The 26,590-nt window shown below is 46.7% G+C and overlaps 1 protein-coding gene across 1 annotated transcript in view; it reads right to left on the reverse strand.

Moving 5' to 3' along the window:
• Positions 1–8,952: 8,952 nt before the first annotated feature.
• The window catches only part of IMPG1 (interphotoreceptor matrix proteoglycan 1), an 81,951-nt gene continuing 64,313 nt past the window's right edge, over positions 8,953–26,590 (reverse strand). Inside the window, exons 13-16 of the mRNA XM_054399151.1 lie at positions 21,202–21,752; positions 18,124–18,343; positions 13,722–13,932; positions 8,953–8,998 (exon numbers count right to left, since the gene is read on the reverse strand). Of these exons, the coding sequence (XP_054255126.1) occupies positions 8,953–8,998; positions 13,722–13,932; positions 18,124–18,343; positions 21,202–21,752 (1,028 nt within the window). The remainder of the gene's footprint in view (positions 8,999–13,721; positions 13,933–18,123; positions 18,344–21,201; positions 21,753–26,590) is intronic.

The raw sequence follows: 26,590 nt of genomic DNA on the forward strand, positions 1-26,590 counted from the left end.
ACTGGATGCAATATTCCAGGTGAGGTCTCAGCAGGGCAGAATAGAGGGGAAGGAGAACCTCCCTCAATGTCCGTGCTTGCTGCATGGGGCTTAGACTAGATGACTTCTAGAGGTCCCTTCCAACCCAGTGCATTCCATGGTTCTATGAATCCACTGCATCAAAGAATCTCAGCTTTCACTGCATACCCACTCTACTTTCTGGTTATGTGATTGCAAACAAGAAAAGATTCGCATTTTACCCAAATCCTTCACTGAAGCAGTGATTTGATTTTTTTTTTTTTGGCTGGAAGATGACAGGAGAAGTGCATCAGGCTGCTGTCTAGCAAGCTGTGTCCAGACCTGTATGGTGTTGCATGAACTTAAAGGCACTGCTTGTGAAATGTAGCTTACTGGTTTCATGTTCTTACTGAACTGGAACCGAAGGTTCAGAACTTCCAGCCCCAGAAACATAGCACTGCCAGAAGCTGTGATCATCCATGTGTGCAAGGAAGAGAAATCACTGAGCTGATACGGCTGGAGATGCCCTACCCCATATTTAGTACTGTCTGGATTGAACTTCTTGGCTTAACACATTCAGTCTCAGGTTTTATATAGATCTAGAGATATAGATATCTAGATATTGAGATCTAGATATTGAGATCTAGGTCTAGGGATCTGCATCTGGATACAGAGATCTGCATCTGGATACAGAGATCTGATTATGGATTTAGAGATCTGGATATGGATTTAGAGATCTGAATATGGATACAGAGATCTGATTACAGATTTAGAGATCTGCATATATAGATACCTATATCTATCTATTTATCCACATACATATATATAAAATATTTCTTTTGAGACTGAACCTAGTAAGCAAAGAACCTCACTACTTAAGTGTGGATGCATGTATATACACATATATATGCTTAATATATGTGTGTAAACGTGCTTGTGGGGAATTTAAATTAAATAAACTGATTATTTTTCCTCCCCAAACTGTTCCCTTACTTATGGCAGGATTTCTTTGCCTGGCATCAGAAAGAAAATGCCTGTTTCAGCGTGGGGTGTATGGGAATTGCTCTTCACCTGAATGGCTATAACAACTAGGAGCTGTCAGGAAAATAGAAATGGCTTTGAGATTTGAGACAGTGGAAGCAGACCTGATGGCTGGATATCCTCCAGTGGAGTGTTCTCACCTCTCTGCATGGCTCCAGCAGGATGCCTGAGGCAAGCAGCACTCCCAAAATCTAGCAGCAAGCTTGTTTATTTTCTTTTTCTTTTCCCCTGCACCAAAACCAGCATCTCCTGTTAGTTTCACTGATCTTTTTTTTGTGCAACAAAATTGACTTTTGGTTCATTACAGGTTTTTATTTGTTTATTATTTATTTTTCTCCCTGTCAAGCAATATTCAGCTGCTTCCCAGTGACTTCTGTTGTCGCAGCTACTGTGTCAGATAATTACTTCAATGTTAATTTGGAAAGGGAATGAAAAAAAAAAAGGCAGGGAGGGGATTGATCTGTAGGATTGTAGCATTGCCTAATACCCTTCTGATCTGTGATTGTAGAGAATAATTTGGTTTTTTTTAAAGCAGAATGCTGATGAGATAACCATGGTGGCTTGGTTCTGCATGTTTTATTTTTTTTTTTTGAAGAAGGAAACTAATTCCTCCTGCCTCTCAGCGAAGCTGCCCCTTACAGTTGAGATCAGCTGCATGAAACACTCCAAAAAAAGAAAGGGAGAGGAAGAGAATCACCATGCTGAGCTCCATCCATGACCAGGTGACCCAGGAATAGGAAATTTCTAAGAGAATGCTCCTTCACAGCTCACAAGGTCATTAAAGACTTGTCTGGCATCCACTGCTAAGATTGTTTTTATCCTTTACCTGTTGAATCCTTTGGGGTTTTCTCCAAGATCTTTTGTGAAAGTATTTAAATGACCTCCTAATACTGTACTGAAAATTTTAAAAAATTTAAAAAAAAAAAATAAATGCATTCCATGTTGAAAAATCTCAGTTATATTTCTCACTGTTTTGTCATTAAAGATTTCAAGCCTAATTAAGTGAGGGTAAATTAAGTTATGAGAGGGGGAAAAGAATTCCTGTGCTGGAGCTGCCTGCAGCTTTTCCATCAGATGTTTGTGGTGCTTAAGGCTACTCAGGTAGAGAGTTTGTGTTCACTTTCTAAGGTCAGTGTTCCTCTAATAGTCTAATTCTGATTTTTATCTAGTAAGTCTCATGCCTCATTTCTCTCTTCGTAAAATAAGGATCATTTTACTTCCATTATTGTTTTTTTTTAATTATCCTTTGTTGTTATGATTTCCAACACATTCATCACTTGCTGTGCTGCTTGCATTTTCCCCATTTTAGGTGATGTTAGGAAGAAATTCTTCCCCATGGGGGTGGTGAGACACTGGCACAGGTTGCCCAGGGAGGTGGTGGAAGCCTCACCCCTGGAAGTTTTTGCAGCCAGGCTGGAGGTGGCTGTGAGCAAACTGCTGTGGTGTGAGGTGTCCCTGCCCATGGCAGGGGGGTTGGAACTGGATGGTCCTTGAGGTCCCTTCTAACCCTGACAATTCTATGATTCTATGATGAGAGTCAGTGAAACCATATGTGTAAGGTGGAGATGTGGTGTTTGGATTGGGTTGTTTCTTTTAAAACCCAACAGTGTTATCAAACTTCCCTGTCCAATCAGAGAGGTGGTTTTGAAGATTGGTGTTTAAGAAGACTGAAGTCATTCAGACTTTGATAGCTAGGAGATATAGAGTTGTCAGGGTTGGAAGGGACCTCAAGGATCATCCAGTTCCCCCCTGCCATGGGCAGGGACACCTCACACTACAGCAGGTTGCTCACAGCCACATCCAGCCTGGTTGCAAAAACCTCCAGGGATGAGGCTTCCACCACCTCCCTGGGCAACCTGTGCCAGTCTCTCACCACCCTCATGGGGAAGAACTTCTTCCTGACATCTAATCTGAATCTCCCCACTTCTAGTTTTGCTCCATTCTCCCCAGTCCTATCACTCCCTGACACCCTAAAAATTCCCTCCCCAGCTTTCTTGAAGCCCCCTTCAGACACTGGAAGGACACAAGAAGGTCTCCTCACAGCCTTCTCCTCTCCAGACTGCACAACCCCAACTCTCTCAGTCTGTCTCCACAGCAGAGCAGCTCCAGCCCTCTGATCATCCTCCTGGCCCTTCTCTGGACACCTTCTAGCACCTCCAGATCTTTCTTGTAAGAGGGTCTCCAGAACAGCCCCTGTGGAGTGTGGAGGACACAATACTCCAGGTGAGGTCTCACCAGAGTGGACTAGAGGTGGAGAATCACTTCTCTTGACCTGCTGGCCCCACTTCTCTTGATGCAGTCCGAGATAAAATTGGCTTTCTGGGCAGCTCATATTGAGCTTCTCACCTACCAGCACCCCCAAGTCCTTTTCTGCAGGACTTCTCATTTTGTTTCACTTTCAACTCCAGCTGTAGTTTTCCAATCAGTTTCAAGGTAATGTTATGGTTACTTAGAATCATAGAATGTTAGGGGTTGGAAGGGACCTCAGGGATCATTGAATCCAACCCCCCTGCCAAAAGCAGGATCACCCAGGGCAGGCCACACAGGTGAGTTTGGAAAGTCTCCAGAGAAGGAGACTCCACAACCTCTCTGGACAGCCTGTTCCAGGGCTCTGGCACCCTCACAGTAAAGAAGTTTCTCCTCATGTTGAGGTGGAACTTGCTGTGTTCCAGCTTGTAGCCATTGTTCCTTGTCCTGTCACTGGGCACCACTGTAAAGAGCCTGGCACCTTCAGCTTGACATCCCCCCCTCAGGTATTTAAAGGCATTGGTAAGGTCCTAGCAGATTATGAAAGTCTGCAGAGAAGGAGACTCCACAACCTCACACCCAAACACGATTCAGTCATCCCCTGTGAAATTTCCAAGCAAATAGTTTTATTGCATTTTATTGAAATACAAAAGGTTTACATCCAGCAAACAGATTTGGTAATTAATGGTTGAGAGCGATAAATAACCCTTATTAAAATACACATTTAAAAATCACTTGTTGTTGTAGTCTGCCTACTGGTGGCTAGGATGAAGTGAGACCTCCTAAACACATACAAAAATACATTTGTAATGGAAAAAAACAAAACAAAAAATCAGAAGGAAAAAAAAGAACTGAATGCTTTCAGCATTCTTAACTTAAATGAGCAATAGGGAAAAGCTACCAGCTGTGGACAGGGATGACTTTCAAGTGCCCTGCAAGAAGTGTTTTTAAAGTGAAGCTCTGTTGTGTTACCGTGGAAAACCACATCTTAGGTTTCTTTTTTCTGTTGTTGTCTTTATTTCTGTACTTCTTTATTCCTTTCATTATTTTCTTTTCCAGTTAAATAAAGTTAAACCCACTATTTCAGCTGTAGAAACTCAACCTTCTTGGTGCATTGCCTTTGTTTGTACCTTCATTTGTACACAGTCACCAGTTCTGGTGATTGATTGACTGATGGATTAATTTATTTTTTTGCAGGTAAAACCTGTGCAGTTCATTGTTTGCAAATTGTAAACAGTTCTTCAGAGGGTCCATGACAAGGTAAACCAAAGTTCAGACTTCTCAGTGGCAAGAAGTTAAAAAGAATTATCCCTAAAATTGGCTACATGGAAAGTTTCACTTCTGGGTGAGGAGCTGTCACCCAGTGCTGTCGTGAACTTGGTAGAAGCTCAGTTTGAGCTGTAAGTACAACTTCTGGTATGCACCAAGCAGCCAACAGTGCTGGATATATTGTGCAGCACTGGGGCAGCAGAGAGCAGAGAGATGCTCAGGAAAAAGTTGGTGAAGGTAAAGTAATCACAGGCTCACAGGATGTTAGGGGTTGGAAGGGACCTCTGGAGACCTTCGTTTCCAACTCCCCTGCCAGAGCAGGACCATGGAATCTATACTTTAATCAGGATTGTGCATCCATAGAGCATAAAATGACTAAACCTATACAATCCTTAATGGCCACCCATTGCTTGCTTTTCTTCTACAACAACTTAATAGCAACCTCTCAAAATTATTTCAGGGTATGCTGAGCTTAAAGTGTTGGTGCTTACAGGGGAGTCTGAAATCTGCTTGCTACTGGGAAGGGTGCTGGTGAATATTCAGAACATCTCATGTTCTGGAGGGTGCTTGTGAATATTCACCTGATGCTCTGAAAAGGTGAAACTGCCTCAGCAAAAGGTTGGAAGCCTTAGGCTAGCCTGGCAGCTGAAGTGTCACCAGGAATTAAGCAGGGAAGGACATATGTGTACAGATTTATACCCAAGGTGTTTATTAACAGCATAACAGGAATCTGCTGTTCTTTGAAACCAACTTCTGTGTGGTTTACTGAGTGAGCATTGTGAGGGGAGAAAGAAAAACTCCCCTCAAATGCTTTTAATGTGGCCTTTGGTCAATGGCAGCTCTCATGTCTGTGGTTGTCTCTCCCATTGGGCTGTGTAAGGAAAGTTATTGAAAGCGTGAAGAAATGCAGGGAAGTTTTATTGACATCTTTCCCAGAGTGGCTGTGACATAAACCTGATCAAAAGTCATTTCAGGGCTAAATCTTCCTCCAGCACTCAGCTCTTAAGTGAGATCCCAGTGAAAGGTGAGTGAGCACTGGCTGCTCAATGCATGCAGCTTAGCTCTGGGGACTTCTTATTGAGGCAGATTCTCATCAGCCAAATTTTAGACCTGGCCAAGCAACTTGATTTGTGTTGCTTTTTCTTTAGTAAAACATTTTGTTTGTTTGTTTGTTTTGGTGGTGTGCACTAATTTTAGAGCTAAAATGTGATGTCTTTAGGAATCCTTGAATCGTGGTTGTATGCTTCATCAACCTGAAGTCCAGTCTTGAATAGTTCAGGCCTTCTTGTGGGAATACCTGGAAGAGAAACTCTCATAAGACATTTAAAAAGCAATTTTGAATTGGAAAATGTAACCTTTTTCCTATTTTTTTTAAATCCACTGCTAATTGAGAAGGTCTCACTGAAATCTGTGGAGATAATTTATTGTAAGAAGAGCTGATTTCATCCTGAAGGAATTTTTTTTACATTCCAAGTCATGGTGGTGTTGAGGAGTTGATGACTGATGATCTGAGAGGTCTTTTCCAACCTTAATGATTCTAACTTGTGTTTTCTACTGAGCTCAAAGGGAAAGAAGATCAAATTCTTCACCTGGATGTGAAATGTTCATTGTTAGACCCTCCATAGCTAGTTGGGTAAAAGCCCACCCCACCCAAAGCCTCTCTGGTAGCTGTCATGTTCCGTGGGGTGTCTCTGTAACTGAACTGGAGACGTTTCTCATGCTCGGGAAGGAACTGAAGGGGATTTTAGCTTCAGGAATTTTTATGCTTGTTTTCATACAAACCTTTACAAATACAGAGCTATGCTGGACTGCAGGTATGGATAAGGTCTGGATGCATTCCTCTGTGATCTGAGCTAGATTCTGTGGTCCTGCTCTGGCAGGGGGATTGGACTCCATGAGCTCTTTGGGTCCCTTCCAAACCCTGACATCCTGTGATCCAGGGAGAATCATGGAATCAACCAGGTTGGAAGAGACCTCCAAGATCACCTAGTCCAACCTATCACCCAGCCCTATCCCATCAACTAAACCATGGCACTAAGTTCCTCATCCAGGCTTTTCTTGAACATATCCAGGGATGGCAACTCCACCACCTCCCTGGGCAGCCCATTCCAATGGGCAATCTCTCTCTCTGTGAAGAACTTCCTCCTAATATCCAGCCTGAATCTCTCCTGGCACAAATTAAGACTGTGTCCTCTTGTTCTGTCCCTGGTTGCCTGGGAGAAGAGACCAACCCCCACCTGGCTACAACCTCCCTTCAGGTAGTTGTAGACAGCAATGAGGTAATATGTCTCAAAGAAGCTGTCAGTACTGTCCTCACACATTGCAAAATGAAATTTAAAGACTGGAATTTTTACCTTGGCCTGAGTTCTAGATGTCCTCCACCCTCTGAACATTCAACTCCAGCACCATACCCTGTTTTTAAACCCCCCAAGGGTCTAGGTTGTGATAGGGAAGTGGTGCTCTTACTTTCAGCTAACAAAAGTTGTGTTCTCCGTAAGTTTTTCTTCCTTCCTCATCTTTTTTCAAAGGATTAAAAACTAGTTCAATATAAGAGCTGTGATCTGAGCACCCATTTGGAACTTAAGGGATGGTGGAAAGTGGCCCAAACCACCCAGCTTGGTGTGTTTAACCTCCTTTGTGGAGTCATATAATCACAGAATGGTCTGGGTTGAAAGGGACCTCCAAAGGTCATCCAGTCCAAGCCCTCTGCAGTCAGCAGGGACATCCCCAACTAGATCAGGTTGTCCAGAGCCCTCTCCAGCCTCACCTTGAAGATCTCCAGGGATGGAACCCAAACCACCTCCCTGGGCAACCTGTTCCAGTGTTCCACTATTTTGGGGTTGCCTTCCTTCTCACTGAATCCATTTCCTTAAGCAGATCTCCAGAAGAGCTTTGTCAATACACTTCTGAGGATTCAAAGGCAGTCCAGACGGCACAGGCCTGGTGTTCCCCCCCCCTCCCCAAAATGTGGCATTTTATTCCTTTCATAAAATATTTAATGCTTCTGTAAGCAGTAGGTTTGAGTAGCTCAGCTGGGTTGGAAGTTTTATTGATCCACAGCTGCCCATAGACACATTTCTTTTAAGGTGGCTGTAAAATGCCAATTGCAGATGTCTCTGCTCATGGTTTTCATCTGCACTGAAGCCTCTTTGTGCTTCAGCTTTCCTCAACTCCTGCTCCCTGCTGACTCATCAATTTCTGTCACCACCTTCCAGTCCCCTCATTATCATCTCTCTCTGTAACTGTGACCTGGAGCCCTGGAAGAGACCAGACCTGGGTATGATGAAGATCAGTTACAAGAAATCTATCACAGAATGCACTGGGTTGGAAGGGGCCTCTAGAGGTCATGCAGTCCAACCCTCTCCAGTAAAGTGGGGACATTCCCAGTTAGATCAGGTTGTTCAGATCCCCATCAAGCCTGGCCTTAAAAGCGTCCAGGGATGGGGCTTCTACCACTTTCTGTTCAAGATCTGTGGAAAATGTTAAAGGTACAGCCTAAAACTACCACAACAATCTAAACCTCCCTTCTCCAGTTTAAAACCATTGCCCCTTGTCCTTGTAAAAAATCCCTCCCCAGCTTCCCTGTGCTTAAACAGGCACAAAGTATTTTTAAGTGATCTCTTCCTGCTATTTAAAACCTCCCCTTTGGTTTGCATTTGGTGTTGCTTTGTCCTTTTGAGATATTCTTTCTTCAGTTGTTTGTTTCAGTGACTGCCACATTAGCAATTGGGTGTCCAGAATGGAGCTTTGCTGCATAAAAGGATTTACAGAATCAGAGAATTGTCAGGGTTGGGAGGGACCTCAAGGATCATCCAGTTCCAACCCCCCTGCCATGGGCAGGGACACCTCACACTACAGCAGGTTGCTCACAGCCACATCCAGCCTGGCTGCAAAACCTCCAGGGATGAGGCTTCCACCACCTCCCTGGGCAACCTGTGCCAGTCTCTCACCACCCTCATGGGGAACAACTTCCTAACATCTCATCTAAATCTCCCCTCCTCTAGCTTGCATCCATTCCCCCCAGTCCTGTCACTCCCTGACACCCTCAAAAGTCCCTCCCCAGCTTTCTTGGAGCCCCCTTCAGATACTGAAAGGCCACAATGAGGTCTCCTGGGAGCCTTCTCCTCTCCAGAGTGAGCAACCCCAACTCTCTGTCTGTCTTTGTAGGAGAGGTGTTCCAGCCCTCTGCTCATCCTCGTGGCCCTTCTGGACAAGAAGGGATTGTTGTCATATCAAGTATCTCATCTCCCTCTGAGGTTTCCTTTGTATGGAATTAGTACAAAGAGGCCTCCTGGTAATGCTGACAAACAGGAAACTCAGCAATTTTTTGAAGCTCTTGCATAGAGTCACAAACCTTGGTTTCTTCTGGCTGGTGCTGGAAATGAGGAAGCTTGGAGACTAACTTGTCAGTCCTGGCTTTGTAAACTGGTCCTGGTCTGGAGACCTACAGCAGTTAAAAAAAAAAAAAAAGGAGGAAAATTCTAGATTAATAACTGCCCTAAACCACAAAAAGCACTGAAGCTGGACCACCAAAGCCATGCAAGAGAGCTGGAAGAAAAGCAGCTCTACAATCCCGTTCTGAAACCTATACAGCAGTAAATGTGGAAAGCAAAGAGCTGAATTTAGTACTTTTTAGTCCTGAGATCGCCAAGCAAGAGAGATTAGAACCAAACTCTGCTGAGTTGTGTAGTTACTACAGGAAGATGGAGCTGTTAGTTGAGGTGGGGGGAAGACAAGGGTCTGCATGCATTTTACCTCTGGGCTGGATTGTGTTTTCAGGATCAGGTAAGGCTTGGTGATCAATGACCTCTGAGGAGTTGACACAAGCACTTACACTGCAAGCCGTGTGGCAAAAGCCAGGCATGGGCTCCTCGTGTTCAAAAGCAGGATTAATCCTGAGCGTGTGTTCTGAATTGCTGCTGCTGAGAGTAGGACTTCTACAATGCAGAACATTTGTTTGGGTTTGTTTGTTTAGGGAAGAGTTTTATAAACAGCAAAATTAGGGAAAAAATAAAAAACTTTAAAAAAAAAGAATATTTTGAAATGTGAAGGGGGGGAAAAAGGGTTGGGAGCAGCTTACTGATAATTAGAGTTTCTTTTGCATTTTCTTCTTAACTGAATGATTAAAACGGTGCCAAGAAAAGCAAGGCTTAGTAAGCCCAGAGTAAGAGGTTTGGAAGTGAAGGGTTGGTTGGGGTCTGGAGCAAATTTTGCGCAGCGCTGTCCTTGGTAGAGCTGATGTCTACGGGCAGGGCATCTAAAAGAGGCAGAGGGAGAGAAAAAGGGACACGACTTGAAGGCAGAAAGTGCAGAGTCCCTCAAATGGAAACTAAATCTGCAGCTAAGTATAAGCAGAGTGTTCCCAGGGCAGTGTGTCTGTGTGAGTCATTCTGGGGTGCATCAAGAGTGTGTCCAGCAGGCCAAGGGAGGTTCTCCTCCCCCTGTGCTCTTCCCTAGTCACACCACATGTGGAGTATTGTGTCCAGTTCTGTGATCCCTGCTTCAAGAGGGACAGGGCTGTACTAGCGAGGGGCCAACAGAGGCTGTGAGGATGATTAAGAGACTGAAACCTCTGTCTGATGGGGAGAGGCTGAGAGACCTGGAGCTGTTTAGTCTGGAAAAGAGAAGAGTGAGAGGAGATCTCATTAATGTTTGCAAATAGCTGGAGGGTGGGTGTCCAGAAGAAGGGGTCAGGCACTTTTCAGTGGTGTCCTCTGACAGAATGAGGGGCAAAAGATACAAACTGGAACACAACATGCAGACAAACTTTACTGTAAGGGTGATAGAGCACTGAAACAAGCTGCCCAGAGAGGTTGTGGAGGCTCCTTCTCTAGAGATTTCAAGACCCATCTGGGTGCATTCCTGTGTGACCTGCCCTAGGTGATCCTGCTTGGGCAGGGAGGTTGGGCAGAGGTCCCTTCCAACCCCTATGATTCTATGATAGAATCATGAAGGTAGGAAAAGACTTCTGAGATCATCAGGTCCAACCTTCTATCCAACACCTCCATGATCACTTCATGATGTAACCAATAACAGAGCAAAGATACAAGTCTTAGATTCATGAGAGTGTTAACTGAAAGGACACTGATGTGGTTGGTTGAGGTTTTTTCCTTTGGGTTTGTTTTTTGGTTTTTTTTTTTTTTGCCAACATGCAATTTTTGCATTTGGAATGTCTGGGAAGATTTTAGCCCCTGTGGCATTTTGAGGCTGTGGGTGCCCTGAGGAAACACCATAGAGTGGAGACCTCCAGTGCGCAGAGTGCCCAGCCCAGTGGGTGGGCACAGGAAATTGTGTATTCCTTCCCATGAATCCTGCATCCCTATAAATCTGCCTGCAAAGTTATTCTCTTTCACTTTTCTTCCCTCTCTTCTCCCATGGGAGGAAGCTCTCTTATCTCCTGGTATGGACCTGCTGGAGTGTGTCCAGAGAAGGGCCATGAGGATGAGCAGAGGGCTGGAGCTCCTCTCCTATGAGGACAGACTAGTGCTGGTCTCTTCTCACAGGTAATCAGTGATAATTAATTGTAATTGATAGGTAATTGAGGGAATGGCCTCAAGCTGCCACTGGGTAGGTTTAGAGTGACCCTTAGGCAAAAGAGTGGTCAGGGACTGGAATGTGCTGCCCAGGGAGGTGGTGGAGTGCCCAAGCCTGGTTATTGTCAGTGTGGGAGGGGATTTCAGCTCTCACACTGTTACACCTGGATGTGTTTCAAGGTGGTTTGGATGTGGTGCTTAGGGCTATGGTTTAGGGGTGAACCTTGCAGAGTAGGGTTCTGGGTTGGACCTGGTGCTCCTGAGGCTCTTTTCCAACTTGAATGATTCTGTGATAATTTTCTCTTTGCTGACTGTAGAATTTTGCCCAGGATGTCAGTCTGCAGCTGCTGGGAAGTTTGTTTGTAACTTGCCTCTAATTCACAGAAGAGTTTCATTTATTATTTGTAATGCTTTTGTCATTCCCAGTGAGGAGTTGGTTGCTGCTGTACATCCACTCAGGGCTTTTCTGAAACTGAAAGGTGTTGTGGTCCTTGGTGTGCTGCTGCTCTTGGAGAAGCAGCCTGTACCCTTTGCTACTTCAGTGGAGTTGTAAAGAGGACCTCTTTAGGTCACAGGCTGATTTCTAGTACAAAATACTGCAGCTGCATTGCTGTGACTCAGGAATTCTGCAGTACCTGCAGGGAATTCAATATAATCTTCTCCTATCCTTTCTGTGATGCTCACTGCAGAAGATGAATTATGGCAGCTGTGTGGCTGCACTGAAATTACCATGTGAATAATTTGCTCAGTAGTCCTATTTATTGACACGAACCCCTAAGAATGCTAAAGATGTGTCATGAACCCAATACAGTCAATATCAAGGGAGAATAAACAAGTGCAAGGATTGTAACTTGCCTCTTGCTTGCACACATGGCTGCTCAGCTCCTCTGTGCCTTGTGTGCAGTCTCACCCAGTGCTCTGGAGAGTCCAGCAGCTGGTCCCACTGCTCTGCCACCCTCAAAGTTAATTTTTTTTTTTCACAGAATGGTAGGGGCTGGAAGGGACCTTGAAAAATCATCCAGTCCAACCCCCCTGCCAAAGCAGCATCACCTAGAGCAGGTCACACAGGAATGCATCCAGGCAGGATTTGAATATCTCCAGAGAGGGAGACTCCACAACCCCCCTAGGCAGCCCATTCTAGGGTTCTGTCACCCTCACAGGCAAAAACTTCTTCCTCCTGTTTGCATGGAACTTCCTATGGCTCAGCTTCCACCACTGCCCCTTGTGCTGGCATTGGGCATCACCCAGCAGAGCCTGGCTCCAGCCTCTGGGCACTCCCCCTGCACATCTTTAGCACCAGCAAGGAGCTCACCTCTCAGGCTCCTCCTCTCCAAGCTCCAGAGCCCTCAGCTCCCTCAGCCTCTCCTCCTAAGGAAGATCTTCCACTGCCTTCAGCAGCTTTGGGGCTCTCTGCTGGACTCTCTCAAGCAGTTCCCTGAGGTCCTTCTTGAACTGAGGGGCTCAGAACTGGACACAATATTCCGGATGTGGCCTCAACAGGGCAGAGTAGAGGGGGAGGAGAACCTCTCTCAACCTCCTAACCACAGCCCTTCTAATCCCCCCCAGGATGCCAATGGCCTTTTTGCTTATGTGGAACCTCCTGTGTTCCAGTTTGTGGCCATTGCCCCTTGTCCTGGCCACCACTGAGAAGAATCTGGCTTCATCCTCCTGACATCTGCCCTTCAGTTATTGATGAGCATTAATGAGATTCCCTCCTCAGGCTCCCCCAGGCTCAGCCCCAGCTCTCTGAGCTGTTGAAGTCTGGAATGCTGAGCTGCTGGAAGTTGAGGTCTTGGCTTATTAGCATAGATCTTGCTGTTGAAAAATACCTGCTCAGCCCTGTGGAACAGTTGGAAGGGGGAACTTTAGTCTGGTCCCTGACTGCAAAGACTGAGAGTAAAATAAATTACCATTGGATGCAAAAGGAAAGTAATGCTAAGGTCTATAGAATTCATTGGATTGATAATGGGTTATAGAGCAGAGGAAGAAACTGTTCTTGCTCTCTTTTCTTCTCTTATCATTTCTGCTTGCAACTTCTCTCTCCCTTCCATGGCCTTGCCAGGGGATCTCTGTTTTGACTACTGTGTGAGGTACCAGGAAGGAGGGAGGGAGTGAGGGAGGAGGTGAATGGCTCCCTTGGATCTGTCCAGGGGGTTCTGAGGGGTTTCTGTGTTGCTTATAAATTGCAAATATCTACATATTGTACATTTGGTGTATATTTTGTACATAGTCACTGCATTTCATATCTCTAGATTTTAGTTTGCTTGTCAAGAAGGAGTGGGGGAGGAGGTGACTTGGGTCCCTTGGATCTGTCCAGGGGGTTCTGAGGAGTTTCTGTGTTGTTTATAAATCGTTAAGGTATCTCTATATTGTACAGATATTGTATATTTTTTACACATCTCATCACATTTCATATCTCTAGATTTTAGTTTGCTTGTCAGTAGAGCTTCATTTTCTCCAAAACCCTTCTGAGCTAGCCTGGCAATTTTATTTTGAGGGTGGTGGTGGTAATTCTCTCCAATTAGTTGGGAGTGGGAGAAGGGAGTAATTTCAACCCACCCCACCCCCTTGCTTGTGGGTGGCACAGGCATGGCAGCTGTTACCAGAATCCACGTTAAGCAGCCAGGTACTCACCTGCAAACAGCTCCTCTCCCTGGAACTAGCTGGCATTTCCCACCATTGACACAGAGGTGTGGCTCCAGCTCGCACAGGCTGCGGCAGGGCAGTCCGTCCTGGCTGGCATAGCCAGGCTGGCAGAGGCACTCAGCCTCCTTGGTCCACTCGTTCATGATGCACTCAGAGAACTGGGCACATGCCATGAACTTGCAGGGGTCTGCCCGGTCAGCTGCAAAGCATGAGGAGATTGTTAGTTGCTGCATTGCTCCCAAGTAACCTGGCAGGCAGAGGAAACAGCTCACATTTCATAGAATCATAGGATCAACCAGGTTGGAAGAGACCTCCAAGATCATCCAGTCCAACCTATCACCCAGCCCTATCCAATCAACCAGACCATGGCACCAAGTGCCTCATCCATGCTGCTCTTGAACACCTCCAGGGACAGTGACTCCACCATCTCCCTGGACAGCACATCCCAATGGCAAATCTCTCTCTCTGTGAAGAACTTCCTCCTAATATCCAGCCTAAACCTCCCCTGGCACAGCTTGAGACTGTGTCCTCTTGTTCTGTTGCTGGCTGCCTGGGAGCAGAGACCAACCCCCACCTGGCTACAACCTCCCTTCAGGTAGTTGTAGACAGCAATGAGGTCTCCCCTGAGCCTCCTCTTCTCCAGGCTAAACACCCCCAGCTCCCTCAGCCTCTCCTCACAGGGCTGTGCTCCAGACCCTTCCCCAGCTTCATTGCCCTTCTCTGGACACCCTTCAGTACCTCAATACCTCTCTTGAACTGAGGAGCCCAGAACTGGACACAGGACTCAAGGTCTGGCCTGCTGCTTCTGCCTGCTGGATAGAATCACAGAATCATAGAATCAAGAAGGCTGGAAGAGACCTCAAGGATCATCGAGTCCAACCTGTCACCCTACACCTCATGCCTATCTAAACCATGGCACCAAGTGCCACGTCCGATAGGCTGATGTTAGTCTAGAAGTTCTTCCCAGACAGAGAGATTGGCCATTGGGATGTGCTGCCCAGGAAGGTGCCGGGGTCAGTGTCCCTGCAGGTGTTTAAGCAAAGCCTGGATGAGGCACTTAGTGCCATGGTCTGGTTGATTAGATAGGGTTGGGTGATAGGTTGGACTTGATGATCTTGGAGGTCTCTTCCAACCTGGCTGATTCTGTGAGACAGCAAGCAGGCAAGCCTGTATTTATTTCTGCATTTTTTTTACCTCATCACTAGTCAGCTGTGATTTGATTTTCAGCCCATTGACAAGAATTTTCACATTTGGGTATTTTCATCCCTGTTTTGTGTTTTGTTTTGTTCTTTTTTCCACTGTAAGTGCATGGATGCAGTGCTACAGCCTTGCATCTCTGTTAGAAAATAATAGCTTTGGCTGCAGGGATCTCAGAGAGAGAATTTCACAGAATCACAGAATCAGTTAGGGTTGGAAGGCACCACAAGGATCATCCAGTTCCAACCCCCTGCCATGGGCAGGGACACCTCACACTAGATCAGGCTGGCCAGAGCCTCATCCAGCCTGGCCTTAAACACCTCCAGGGATGGGGCCTCAACCACCTCCCTGGACAACCCATTCCAGGCTCTCACCACTCTCATGGGGAAGAACTTCTTCCTCACGTCCAGCCTGAATCTCCCCACTTCCAGCTGTATTCATTCCCCCCAGTCCTGTCACTAGCTGATATTTTGAAAAGTCCCTCCCCAGCTTTCTCGTAGCCCCCTTCAGGTACTGGAAGGCCACAAGAAGGTCACCTGGCAGCTTTTTTTTTCCTCCAGACTGGCAAGAGGAAGGAATTAGATTATTGAATACTGCACAAGGGTAGGAAGGCTGCAAGCTAGGAGTGCTGGAATGGGCTGGAGAAAATAGCTGCTTGCAGGGCTGGGTTTTGGTTTTCATAGAATCAGAGAATGGTCTGGGTTGGAAGGGACCTCTGAAGGTCACCTAGTCCAACCCTGCTCTGTTTTGGTTTGGCTTTTTCTCATTTTGTTGAGTTTTGTTGTTACGGGGTTTGTCTTGTTTGGGTTTTTTCCCCTCTTGGTTGGATGGGTTTGGTTTCTTTCTTTTCTTCTTTGTTTTGTTGTGGGTTTTGTTAGTTTTTTTCTGTTTGGGGGTATGTATATTTTTGTTGTTGCTTTTTTGTGGTTTTTTTTTGTGTGGTTTGGTTGGTTTAGGATTGTTTTCTATTTTTTTTTCTTTTTTTTTTTTTTTAATACTAGTAAGGAATGGCTCAGTGAGTTTAAGGAAAAATGAGCCTGCTGGTAGTCATAGGAAGACTCAAATCAGAGACAGCTTAAGGTCCTAACTTCAGCTGTCACACAGATCACAGAGTCAGGGTAGGAAGGGACCTCAAGGCTCATCCTGTCCCAACCCCCTGCCATGGGCAGGGACACCTCACACCACAGCAGGTTGCTCACAGCCACATCCAGCCTGGCTGCAAAAACCTACAGGGATGAGGCTTCCACCACCTCCCTGGGCAACCTGTGCCCATCAGTGTTTGAATCTGGGGTCACATTGCCACTAGATGGCTCTTCCTCTCACAAGAAATGGGATTTTGCTCCCATCCATTCATTTACTAAACAGTTATTCATTTACTAAACAGTCTGGGGGGGGGGGGGGGTAGTTTGGTTTTATTTTGGTCGTTTGGGTTTTTGGTTGGTTGGTGTTTTTTTGTTTTTTTTTTTTTTTTTTTTGCTTGTTTTGGTTTGGTTTTGTTTGGTTTTGGTTCTCTGAAGTGAAAAGACAGCTTAGGAACACCTGTGTGGAACTATCCTGGCTTTCTAGAGATAATTTCTTCTGTTTTGACATTTCCCTGCTGCTCATAAGCCTTGAATGATCAGCTCTTGCAGCAAACACATCATGATACTCTCTTCTTGAGCTAATCCTGGGCTGCATCAAAAGAAGTGTGGCCAGAAGGTGGAGAGAGTTGATTCTGCCAGTCTGCTCTGCTCTTGGACCCTCAACACAAGAAGGACATGGAGCTGAAGCAGCAGGTCCAGAGGAGGCCACAAAAATGATTAAAGGGCTGTGGAGCACTTCTCATATGAAGCTAGGGTGTGAGAGCTGGGCTTGTCCAGCCTGGAGAAGAGAAGGCTCCAGGGAAAGCTTATAGCAGCCCTCCAGTACCTGTAAGGGGCCTACAGAAAGCTGCTGGGGGGAGTTTTTACAAGGGCATGTGACAATAGGACAAGGGGGAATGGTTTCAAACTAGAGCAGGGTAGATTCAGATTCGATGTCAGGAAGAAGTTCTTTACTATGAGGGTGGTGGAATACTGCAACTGGTTGCCCAGAGAGGTGGTAGAAGCCTGGAGCTATTCAAGGTGAGGCTTGATGGAGCTCTGAGCAACCTGATCTAGTTGGGGATGTCCCTGCTCACTGCGGGGGGGTCAGACTGCATGACCTTCAAGGGTCCTCTCCAACCTAAAGTATTCTGTGGTTCTGTATTGAAATACCACATCAGGAAGGCAGCCAATGGAGAGGATGATGAAGAAAATGATATTTGTTTGTTTGTTTGCATTTTAGCAGCTTTCTCATTCTAATTTTTTATTTCTGCAGATTTGCTGCTAAAGCAGTGAGTGAGCGGTAGCCTGAAGGTCATTCCTCCTAGTGACCTAATTCCTTCTTTTATTCAGCAAAGCCCCATTTTGTGGTGGCAGCATTTCAAAGTTTGAACACTGTGGTTTTGTTTTCTTTACCACACACTCTCTGTGCTCTTGGTGGCCACAAGGAGATATGTAAGAAGAAAACAAATTAGAAACCACCTACATGAGTTGTAAATGGATATTTGCTCTGAGATTGCCAGAGATCTGTACATTAAAAAAGCCACCTCAACCAGAGCTGCTAAAGGCATCTGCATGCTGAGGTACTGCTGCCATTCCTCACCATGCCCATGAAATTAATCATGGAATTGTCTGAGTTGGAAGGGACCTTAAGGATAAGCCAGTTCCAACCCCCCTGCCGTGGGCAGGGACACCTCACACCAGAGCAGGTTGTTCACAGCCACATCCAGCCTGGCTGCAAAAACCTCCAGGGATGAGGCTTCCACCACCTCCCTGGGCAACCTGTGCCAGTGTCTCACCACCCTCATGGGGAAGAATTTCCTCCTAACACCCAATCTGAATCTCCCCACTTCTAGTTTTGCTCCATCCCCCCAGTTCTGTCACTCCCTGACACCCTCAAAAGTCCCTAGAGCAACCTGCTCTAGTGTGAGGTGTCCCTGGCCATGGCAGGGGGGGCTGGAACTGGATGATCCCTTAGGTCCCTTCCAACCCTGCAGGGGTTCTATGGTTCTATGATCTTCTTTATTCTTACTGCTCCCAAGCAGAAATCATACTTCTGAAGCTGTAGAAATATGGAAAACACATTCTCTGCAAGGTTATGATTCTGCACAGGGTGAGCAAGGCCATCTTACCTGGCTCAATGTCCAGGGAATAGCTGTCAATCTCCAAGTTGAGCTGTTGGGCTGCAGCGTCACAGAAGTCCTCCAGGACGCAGTGCACTGCCTCCGTGATGTTGTACGGCACCGTCCGGGCAAACTTCATCTTGCTGTTCACAATCACACTTCCATTCCTGAAGTTCAGTATTTCCAGGTGCTTAAAACCTGTGAGGTTGGATTGGAGGTATGGAAGTAGCTGCAAAAGAGAAATTTGTCTTTATATTAATGTACGGAATTGCAGGATCACAGAAACCTTCCAGCTGGAAAGGATCACCAAGTCATAGAGTCACAGAATCAGTCAGGGATGGAAGGCACCACAAGGATCATCCAGTTCCAACCCCCCTGCCATGGGCAGGAACACCTCACACTAGATCAGGCTGGCCAGAGCCTCATCCAGCCTGGCCTTAAACACCTCCAGGGATGGGGCCTCAACCACCTCCCTGGACAACCCATTCCAGGCTCTCACCACTCTCATGGGGAAGAACTTCTTCCTCACGTCCAGTCTGAATCTCCCCACTTCCAGCTTTATTCCATTCCCCCCAGTCCTATCACTACCTGATAGCCTAAAAAGTCCAACCCAGACCCCTGCTCTACAAGGTTCACCCCTAAACCACAGCTCCAAGCACCACAGCCAAACCACCTTCAAACAGCTCGGGGACTCAGCCATCTCCCTGGGTAGCACATTCCAATCCCTGACCACTCTTGACATCAAAAAATGTTTCCTAATGTCCAGTCTAAACCTACCCAGTCACAGGTTGAGGCCATTCTCTCTTGTTCTGTCACTAATTACCTGGGAGAAGAGACCAGCACCAACCTCTCCACAACCTCCTTTCAGGGAGTTGTAGACAGCAATGAGGTCTCCCCTCAGCCTCCTCTCTTTCACACTAACCATCCCCAGCTCCTTCAGTCTCTCTTCATCAGATTTATTCTCCAGACCCTTCACAGCTTCCTTGCCCTCCTCTGCCCTGGCTCCAGCACCTCCACATCTCTCTTGCATTGAGGTGCCCAAAACAGATCCCAATACACTCTTCAGAAGGTTTATTCTCCAATTCTGTCAGTTTCTACCTGCTGACAGTTTCTCTTACCTTCCCTTCTCATTATCAAGTACACAAATCTCTGAGTTTCATACAACTCTTACCCCCCTCCCCAAATTCCCTTTTTTCTGTTTGTCACTCTTCTCTGGACTTCTGAGTCTATCTCAAATAATATGCTGAGATGGATGGGCAGCAATTTCCCCTGTAATGGAATGCAGAGCAGCTTGGGAGTTTATTCATCTGGAAGAGGAAAAAATCAAATATTAATATATATTTAAAAAAAAAAAATCACCTTTCTGGAAAGCCAACTTTAATTATTTTCAAATGTGCAATCCAGGCAGGTTGGGGCAAAGCACAGCAGGGGTGTTAGTGAGCTGCCCTATTGTACCCATAGAGAAAATCCAGATGTAATCACATTGCCCCTGCTAAGCCATGATATGCTTTAAAAGGATTATTTTTAAACCCAGCATGAGGACAGCAGCCTGAGAAGCTATCAGCACCACCATGCTGTTGACATGAATCTAAGGGAAAGCCAAAGAAACCAGGTGGGAACATATGCCAGGTTGGTTGAGGGACTTGAACAGCTCTCTTATGAAGAAAGAGTGAGACAGCTGGGGCTGTCTTGAGAAGAGAAGGCTGAGAGGGGATCTTATGAATGCCTGTAAGTATCTGAGGGCTAGGTGTCACAATGAAGGTGATGGTGTCCAGTTTTGGGCTCCCAAGTTGAAGAGAGACAGAGACCTGCTGGAGAGAATCCAACAGAGAGCCACAAGGATGCTTAGGGAACTTGAGCATCTCCCCTGGGAAGAGAGCCTGAGAGCCCTGGGGCTGTTTAGTGTGGAGAAGAGAAGGCTGAGAGGGGATCTGATCAATGTCTCTCAAGAGCTGAGGGGTGGGGGTCAAGTGGAGGGGATCAAGCTCTGCTGGGTGGTTCACTGTGACAAGCCAAGGAACAATGGAGACAAACTGGAACAGAGAAGATTTCAGCTCAACAGGAGGAGAAACTTCTTTGCAGTGAGGGTGACAGAGCCCTGGAACAGGCTGCCCAGAGAGGTTGTGGAGTCTCCTTCTGTGGAGGCTTTCCAACCCCACCTGGATGCATTCCTGTGCAGACTCCCCTGGGTGCTGCTGCTCTGGCAGGGGGATTGGACCTGATGATCTCTGATATACTGTGAGACTGTGGTCTCTTTTCAATGGTGTCCTGTGAAAGGACAAGGGGCAATGGATACAAGCTGGAACACAGGAAGTTCCACCTCAACACGAGGACAAAATTCTTCACGGTGAGAGTGCTGGAGCCCTGGAACAGGCTGTCCGGAGAGGTTGTGGAGTCTCCTTCTCTGAAGACTTTCAAAACCCACCTGGATACATTTCTGTGTGTTCTGCCCTAAGTAATCCTGCTCTGGCAGAAAGGTTAGACTCAATGGTCTCTAGAGGTCCCTTCCAACACCTGACATTCTCTGACTCTGATGCATCTGGAATCTCCTGAACAAGTGAAAACTTTCAACACTGACTTCACAAATTTTTTCTTCGTAACTTGAGAGCCTCTCAGGCTTATTTGTAGCCTTCCAGTATCTGAAGGAGGCTACAAGAAAGCTGGGGAGTGACTTTTTAGGGTGTCAGGGAGTGATAGAACTGGGGGTAATGGATCCAAGCTAGAGGAGGGAAGATTCAGATTGGTTGTCAGGAAGAAATTCTTCCCCATGAGGGTGGTGAGACACTGGCACAGGTTGCCCAGGGAGGTGGTGGAAGCCTCATCCCTGGAAGTTTTTGCAGCCAGGCTGGATGTGGCTGTGAGCAACCTGCTGTAGTGTGAGGTGTCCCTGCCCATGGCAGGGGGTTGTAACTGGGTGAACATTGAGGTCCCTTCTATGAGTCTATGATTTTATGGATCCTTTACAAACACAGCTTATCAGCCTGAATTAAAGCAGGCTCTGCTGTTGTTAAAATACTCTGCTCCTCAGTGCATTTCTTCAAACTCTGCCCAACATTGCCTGTGTTGGTCAAGCTGCTTCTCACCCACCAGCTGCATGAACTGTTGTTCCAGGGCTTTGTATTCCGCCGAGCTCCTATTGAAGAGGTCGTCAGAAAAGTGCATGTTGGTTACCCTCAGGCTGAAGAAAACCACAAGTTCTTTGCCTTTGCCTGCAGTTGTCATGGAGCTGGTAGTTACATACTTCAGTGTAGGAGCTGGGGTGGCTTCTGCAGGCTCAGTTGTCAGCACTGAGATAAAACCACTGCCCTGCTCCGCTTCATCCAGTGCCGCCGTGCTCATCAAACCGACGGCAACGTCCTCCGCTCCTGCCCCAGGAGGGGCGCTCCCAGAGGCAGGCACCGAGGAGTCTGGTAGCTCAATGGACTGTTCAATGATCTCAGAGCGGCTGTAGGATGGGCTGGTTGCTGCAGGCAGCAGTGCTGTTTGGTCTGAGGGCAACACATAGGAGAGAACATCTTCGGGCGGCACGGTCGAGAGAGCGCTTGAACCGACGACGAAAGGCAGCGTGTCAAAGATGCTGGCTGTAGCCAAAATGTCATCACCTGATGATTCTTCTTCTTCATCCATGATCTTAACTGCTGCAGAAAACACAAGGGAAGAACCAACAGCTGTTTTGAAAAGCAAGCACCACAAAGAGCAAGCATGGAAACACCTATGCTCCCATGAGCGGAGTCCCTCAGGGCTCAGTCCTGGGACCAGGCTTGTTCAACATCTTTGTTGGTGCCATGGACAGAGGCATTGAGTGCACCCTCAGCAAGTTTGCTGATGACACCAAGCTGTGTGGTGCAGCAGACAGACTGGAGGGAAGGGATCCATCCAGAGGGACCTGGACAGGCTGCAGAGCTGGGCACAAGCCAACCTCAGGAGGTTCAACAAGACCAAGTGCAGGGTCCTGCAGCTGGGTCGAGGCAATCCCAAACACAAATCCAGGCTGGGCAGTGACTGGCTGGAGAGCAGCCTTGAGGAGAGGGTCTTGGGAGTGGTGGTAGAGGAGAAGTTCAGCATGAGCCTCTCAGTGTGCACTTGCAGCCCAGAAAGCCAACCAGAGCCTGGGCTGCATCAAGAGAAGTGTGGCCAGCAGGTCAAGGGAGGTGATTCTCCCCCTCTGCTCAGCTCTGCTGAGACCCCACTTGGAGTACTGCATCCACTTCTGGAGCCTCTGTTCCAAGAGGGATCTGGACATGCTGAAATGTGTCCAGAGAAGGACCACCAGGATGAGCAGAGGGCTGGAGCACCTCTCTTATGAGAGACTGAAAGAGTTGGGGTTGTTCAGTCTGGAGAGGAGAAGGCTCTGAGGAGACCTTCTTGTGGCCTTCCAGTATCTGAAGGGGGCTACAAGAAAGCTGGGGAGGGACTTTTCAAAATATCAGCTAGTGAGAGGACTGGGGGGAATGGAATAAAGCTGGAAGTGGGGAGATTCAGACTGGACGTGAGGAAGAAGTTCTTCCCCATGAGAGTGGTGAGAGCCTGGAATGGGTTGTCCAGGGAGGTGGTTGAGGCCCCATCCCTGGAGGTGTTGAAGGCCAGGCTGGATGAGGGTCTAGACAGTCTGATCTAGTGCCCATGGCAGGGGGCTTGGAACTATGATTCTATGTTGTATTTCCACCCAAGCATTTTTGACCACAAGCTTTCACATTATCCAAGCATGAAAAGGTTGTTTCCATCACCAAGGGCGGGCTGCTGGAATCAAACACTTCATGCACATGTTTGACTGATGAGATTCCTGTGGGTGCTGTCTTTAAACAGTAATTACACTTGGTAAGTATTTCCTGAGTCCTTCCAAAGCACAATTCCTGTTCTGAAGGTACATCATCATACTGTCAGTTATGCTGACTGAAGGAGTAGATGGCAGCTTTGAGCTGTCTGCTCAAACCACTTGTGTCCCAGAGTTATCCTGTTCCCCTCTGGGGAGGTTAAAGCTATGATTTGTTAGCAATCATCAAATGTGGTTATGAAAACCAATACACCACCTTCAGAGGCAAACTCTCTTGATTTACTAACAGACAGCAGCACCAGTGAGAACAAACTCAAACCTGAAGAAGTCGTCTGGAGCAGCCCTTTCATCCAGAAGCTGAACTTTTATGAGATCCTCACTGGGATTTGGCATGACCCTAGGATCACAGCATCACAGTGCATTAGAGGTTGGAAGGGACCTCCAGAGATCCTCGGGTCCAAAGCAGCATCACCCAGGGTAGTCTGTACAGGGATGCATCCAGGTGGGGTTGGAAAGGCTCCAGAGAAGGAGACTCCACAACCTCCCTGGGCAGCCTGCTCCAGGGCTCTGTCAGCCTCACTGCAAAGAAGTTTCTCCTCATGTTGATGTTAAATCCTCTCTGTTCAAGCTTGAACCTGTTGTTTCTTGTCTTATTCCTGTGCACCACCCAAAAGAGCCTGCCCCCCTCCACTTGACACCCCATGACGTTTGATGGCTGTGGCTGAAATCCAAACCCAAAGCTTGAACAATGAGAATCTGAATTTGTCTGGCAGCTACCCAGGCAGGCTGACCTGACAGCAAACCTCCAAGCAGCAGACACCTACTCAAGATGGCAGCTTTGTCCTTTTCCTGTGAGCTCTTCACATGGGACTCTTGGCAGCCCCCTCAGGCAACGTAATTGATCAGCTGACATCAAAGAATTTCTCCAACTGGTGGATTTTTCCATTCCCTAGGCACTAATTCTCTCCCAGTGGCCAATGGAATCCATGAAAGAGAGCAAAGTTTTGTGTTGGGAATAACCTCAGCTGGAGGAGGTGGCAGAGCTCCTGTCCACAGCATGGATATTCTTGGTGTCCTTTCCCATTTCCTTGTTTCTAAACAAATGAGGCCAAATCCTCATCTTGTTTTATTGCTGTTTTTACACACTGATCTATCTTTTCAACAGAGAAAAGCTTCATATGAGATAGGTGCCTGCTTTGTTGACAGTGGTAACAGCACGCTTTGCTTCCTGCCTGCAGACCAAATGGTTTCAGGTGGGTTAGTTTCTAGCTAGCAATGGACAACCCCATTCTGAGCAGGTGACCACAATTCTGAGGACTGCAAAGAATTATTCTAGGACATGATAATGTAGAAGGATATGTAGCATTAGGTACTTGAATGGGAGAGGGCTGGAGCTCCTCTGCTATGGAGACAGAGTGTTGGGGTTGTTCAGTCAGGAGAAGAGAAGGCTCTGAGGAAACCTTCTTGTGGACTACCAGTATCTGAAGGGGGCTACAAGAAAGCTGGGGAGGGACTTTTGAGGGTGTCAGGGAGTGATAGGACTGGGGGGAATGGAGCAAAACTAGAAGTGGGTAGATTCAGATTGGATGTTAGAGGAAATTCTTCCCCATGAGGGTGGTGAGAGACTGGCACAGGTTGCCCAGGGAGGTGGTGGAAGCCTCATCCCTGGAGGTTTTTGCAGCCAGGCTGGATGTGGCTGTGAGCAACCTGCTGTAGTGTGAGGTGTCCCTGCCCATGGCAGGGGGGTTGGAACTGGATGATCCTTGAGGTCCCTTCCAAACCTGACAATTCTCTGATTCTGAGAATTTTCTCCCATCTGTCTAACACTTTGCATAAATTTATGTTGAGTATTTATCTATCTAATCTCTCTCTTTCTTTGTTTCTCTATCTCTCTGTCTCTATCATCTCTATCATCTCTATCTCTATCTATCTAATCTTATCTTTCTCCCTCCTTTGGCATTTGTTTTATTGTGCTTGTTGTAGTATCCACATAGTGATTCAATGATAGTAGGAGAAAGAGGTAAAAGATAAGGTTCTGAGCAACCTGATCTAGTGGGGGATGATCTTTGGAGGTCCTTCCTGACACAAACCAGCCTAGAAATCTGTAATTCTATGAAACATGCAAATCAAACATGCAATCAAACATGCAAATCAAACATGAAATCTGTAATTCTATGAAACATGCAAATTATACCTATTGATATTGTACTATAGGGTATTTTTATAATATAAATATATAAAAATACCCTATAGTACAATATCAATAGGTATAATTTGTCTGTCTATCTATCTATCTATCTATCTATCTATCTATCTATCTATCTATCTATCTATTTATCTATCTATCATAGTATCAATAGTAATAAAATACAAAACCAGATAACAGAGTGACCAGTGGTTAATCTATTGAATTAGGATGTGTGAAAGCTAGATATACTTTTTGGTTCTGCTTCCAACATCATGAGTCTGAAGAGTATGCAGATCAAGGAAGGTTCTCTCTCCTCTCTACTCTGCCCTGGTGAGGCCCCACCAGGAATATTGCATCCAGTTTTGGGCTCCCCAGTTCAAGATGGACAGGGATCTGCTGGAGAGAGTCCAAGGGAGGGCTCCAAGGATGCTGAAGGGACTGGAGCACTGCCTGGGGAGGAGAGGCTGAGAGCCCTGGGGGTGGTTAGTCTGGAGAGGAGAAGACTGAGAGGGATCTGATCAATGTCTATCAATAGCTGAGGGCTGAGAGGCAGGAGGGAAGGAAAAGGGACAAGGGACAGGCTCTGCTCACTTGCACCCTGTGATAAGACAGGGGGCAATGGATATAAACTGCAGCACAGGAGGTTCCACCTCAACATGAGGAGGAACTTCTTCACTGTGAGGGTCACAGAGCCCTGGAACAGGCTGCCCAGAGAGGTTGTGGAGTCTCCTTGTCTGGAGCCTTTCCAGCCCTGTCTGGATGTGTTCCTGTGGGACCTGTGCTGGATTCTAAGGTCCTGCTCTGGCAGGGAGGGGTGGACTTGAAGAACTCCAGAGGTCCCTTCCAACCCCTAACAACCTTTGATCCTGTGATGCCTTTTTGTGGTGTTGATCTTGCTCCTAGGAGGCATTTAAAAGTGAGATGCATTCTCTAAGCCACTCAACTTTGCTCCCTTTTCAACCAATACAGAGACATTTATCTCACTTGAAGAAAACCATCCAAACATATCTTGGATTTTTGGAAGTGCCTGCATCATCTTCCTGGTGACTTCAGAACAAACACAGTGAATTCAGGTAAGATGTCTTCTTTTCCCCCTTACATATTTTCTCCTGTGTAAATCAATCTCCTCAGCTCCTTGTAGCATAATTGAGGTGCACTGATTTAACAAAGGTGTTTGGTATGAGTGAAAAGGACTATTGGAGTATTTTGAAAAGGGAAACACTTCCTATTGTATTGTGGTTTCACACTACCAGCAGGGCAGTGTGGGCAGGAGTGTCCAGCAGGAGCAGGGAGGGGATTGTCCACTGGGACTCAGCTCTGGGGAGGCCACACCTGGAGTGTTGTGTCCAGTTTGGGGCACCTGAATGCAAGAGAGATGTGGAGGTGCTGGAGCCAGGGCAGAGGAGGGTAAGGAAGCTGGGAAGGGCCTGGAGAAGAAATGTGCTGGAGAGAGACTGAAGGAGCTGGGGCTGGTTAGTGTGAAAGAGAGGAGGCTGAGGGGAGACCTCCTGGCT

This window comes from Indicator indicator, chromosome 2 (assembly GCF_027791375.1).
Source record: "Indicator indicator isolate 239-I01 chromosome 2, UM_Iind_1.1, whole genome shotgun sequence".
NCBI lineage: Eukaryota > Metazoa > Chordata > Aves > Piciformes > Indicatoridae > Indicator > Indicator indicator.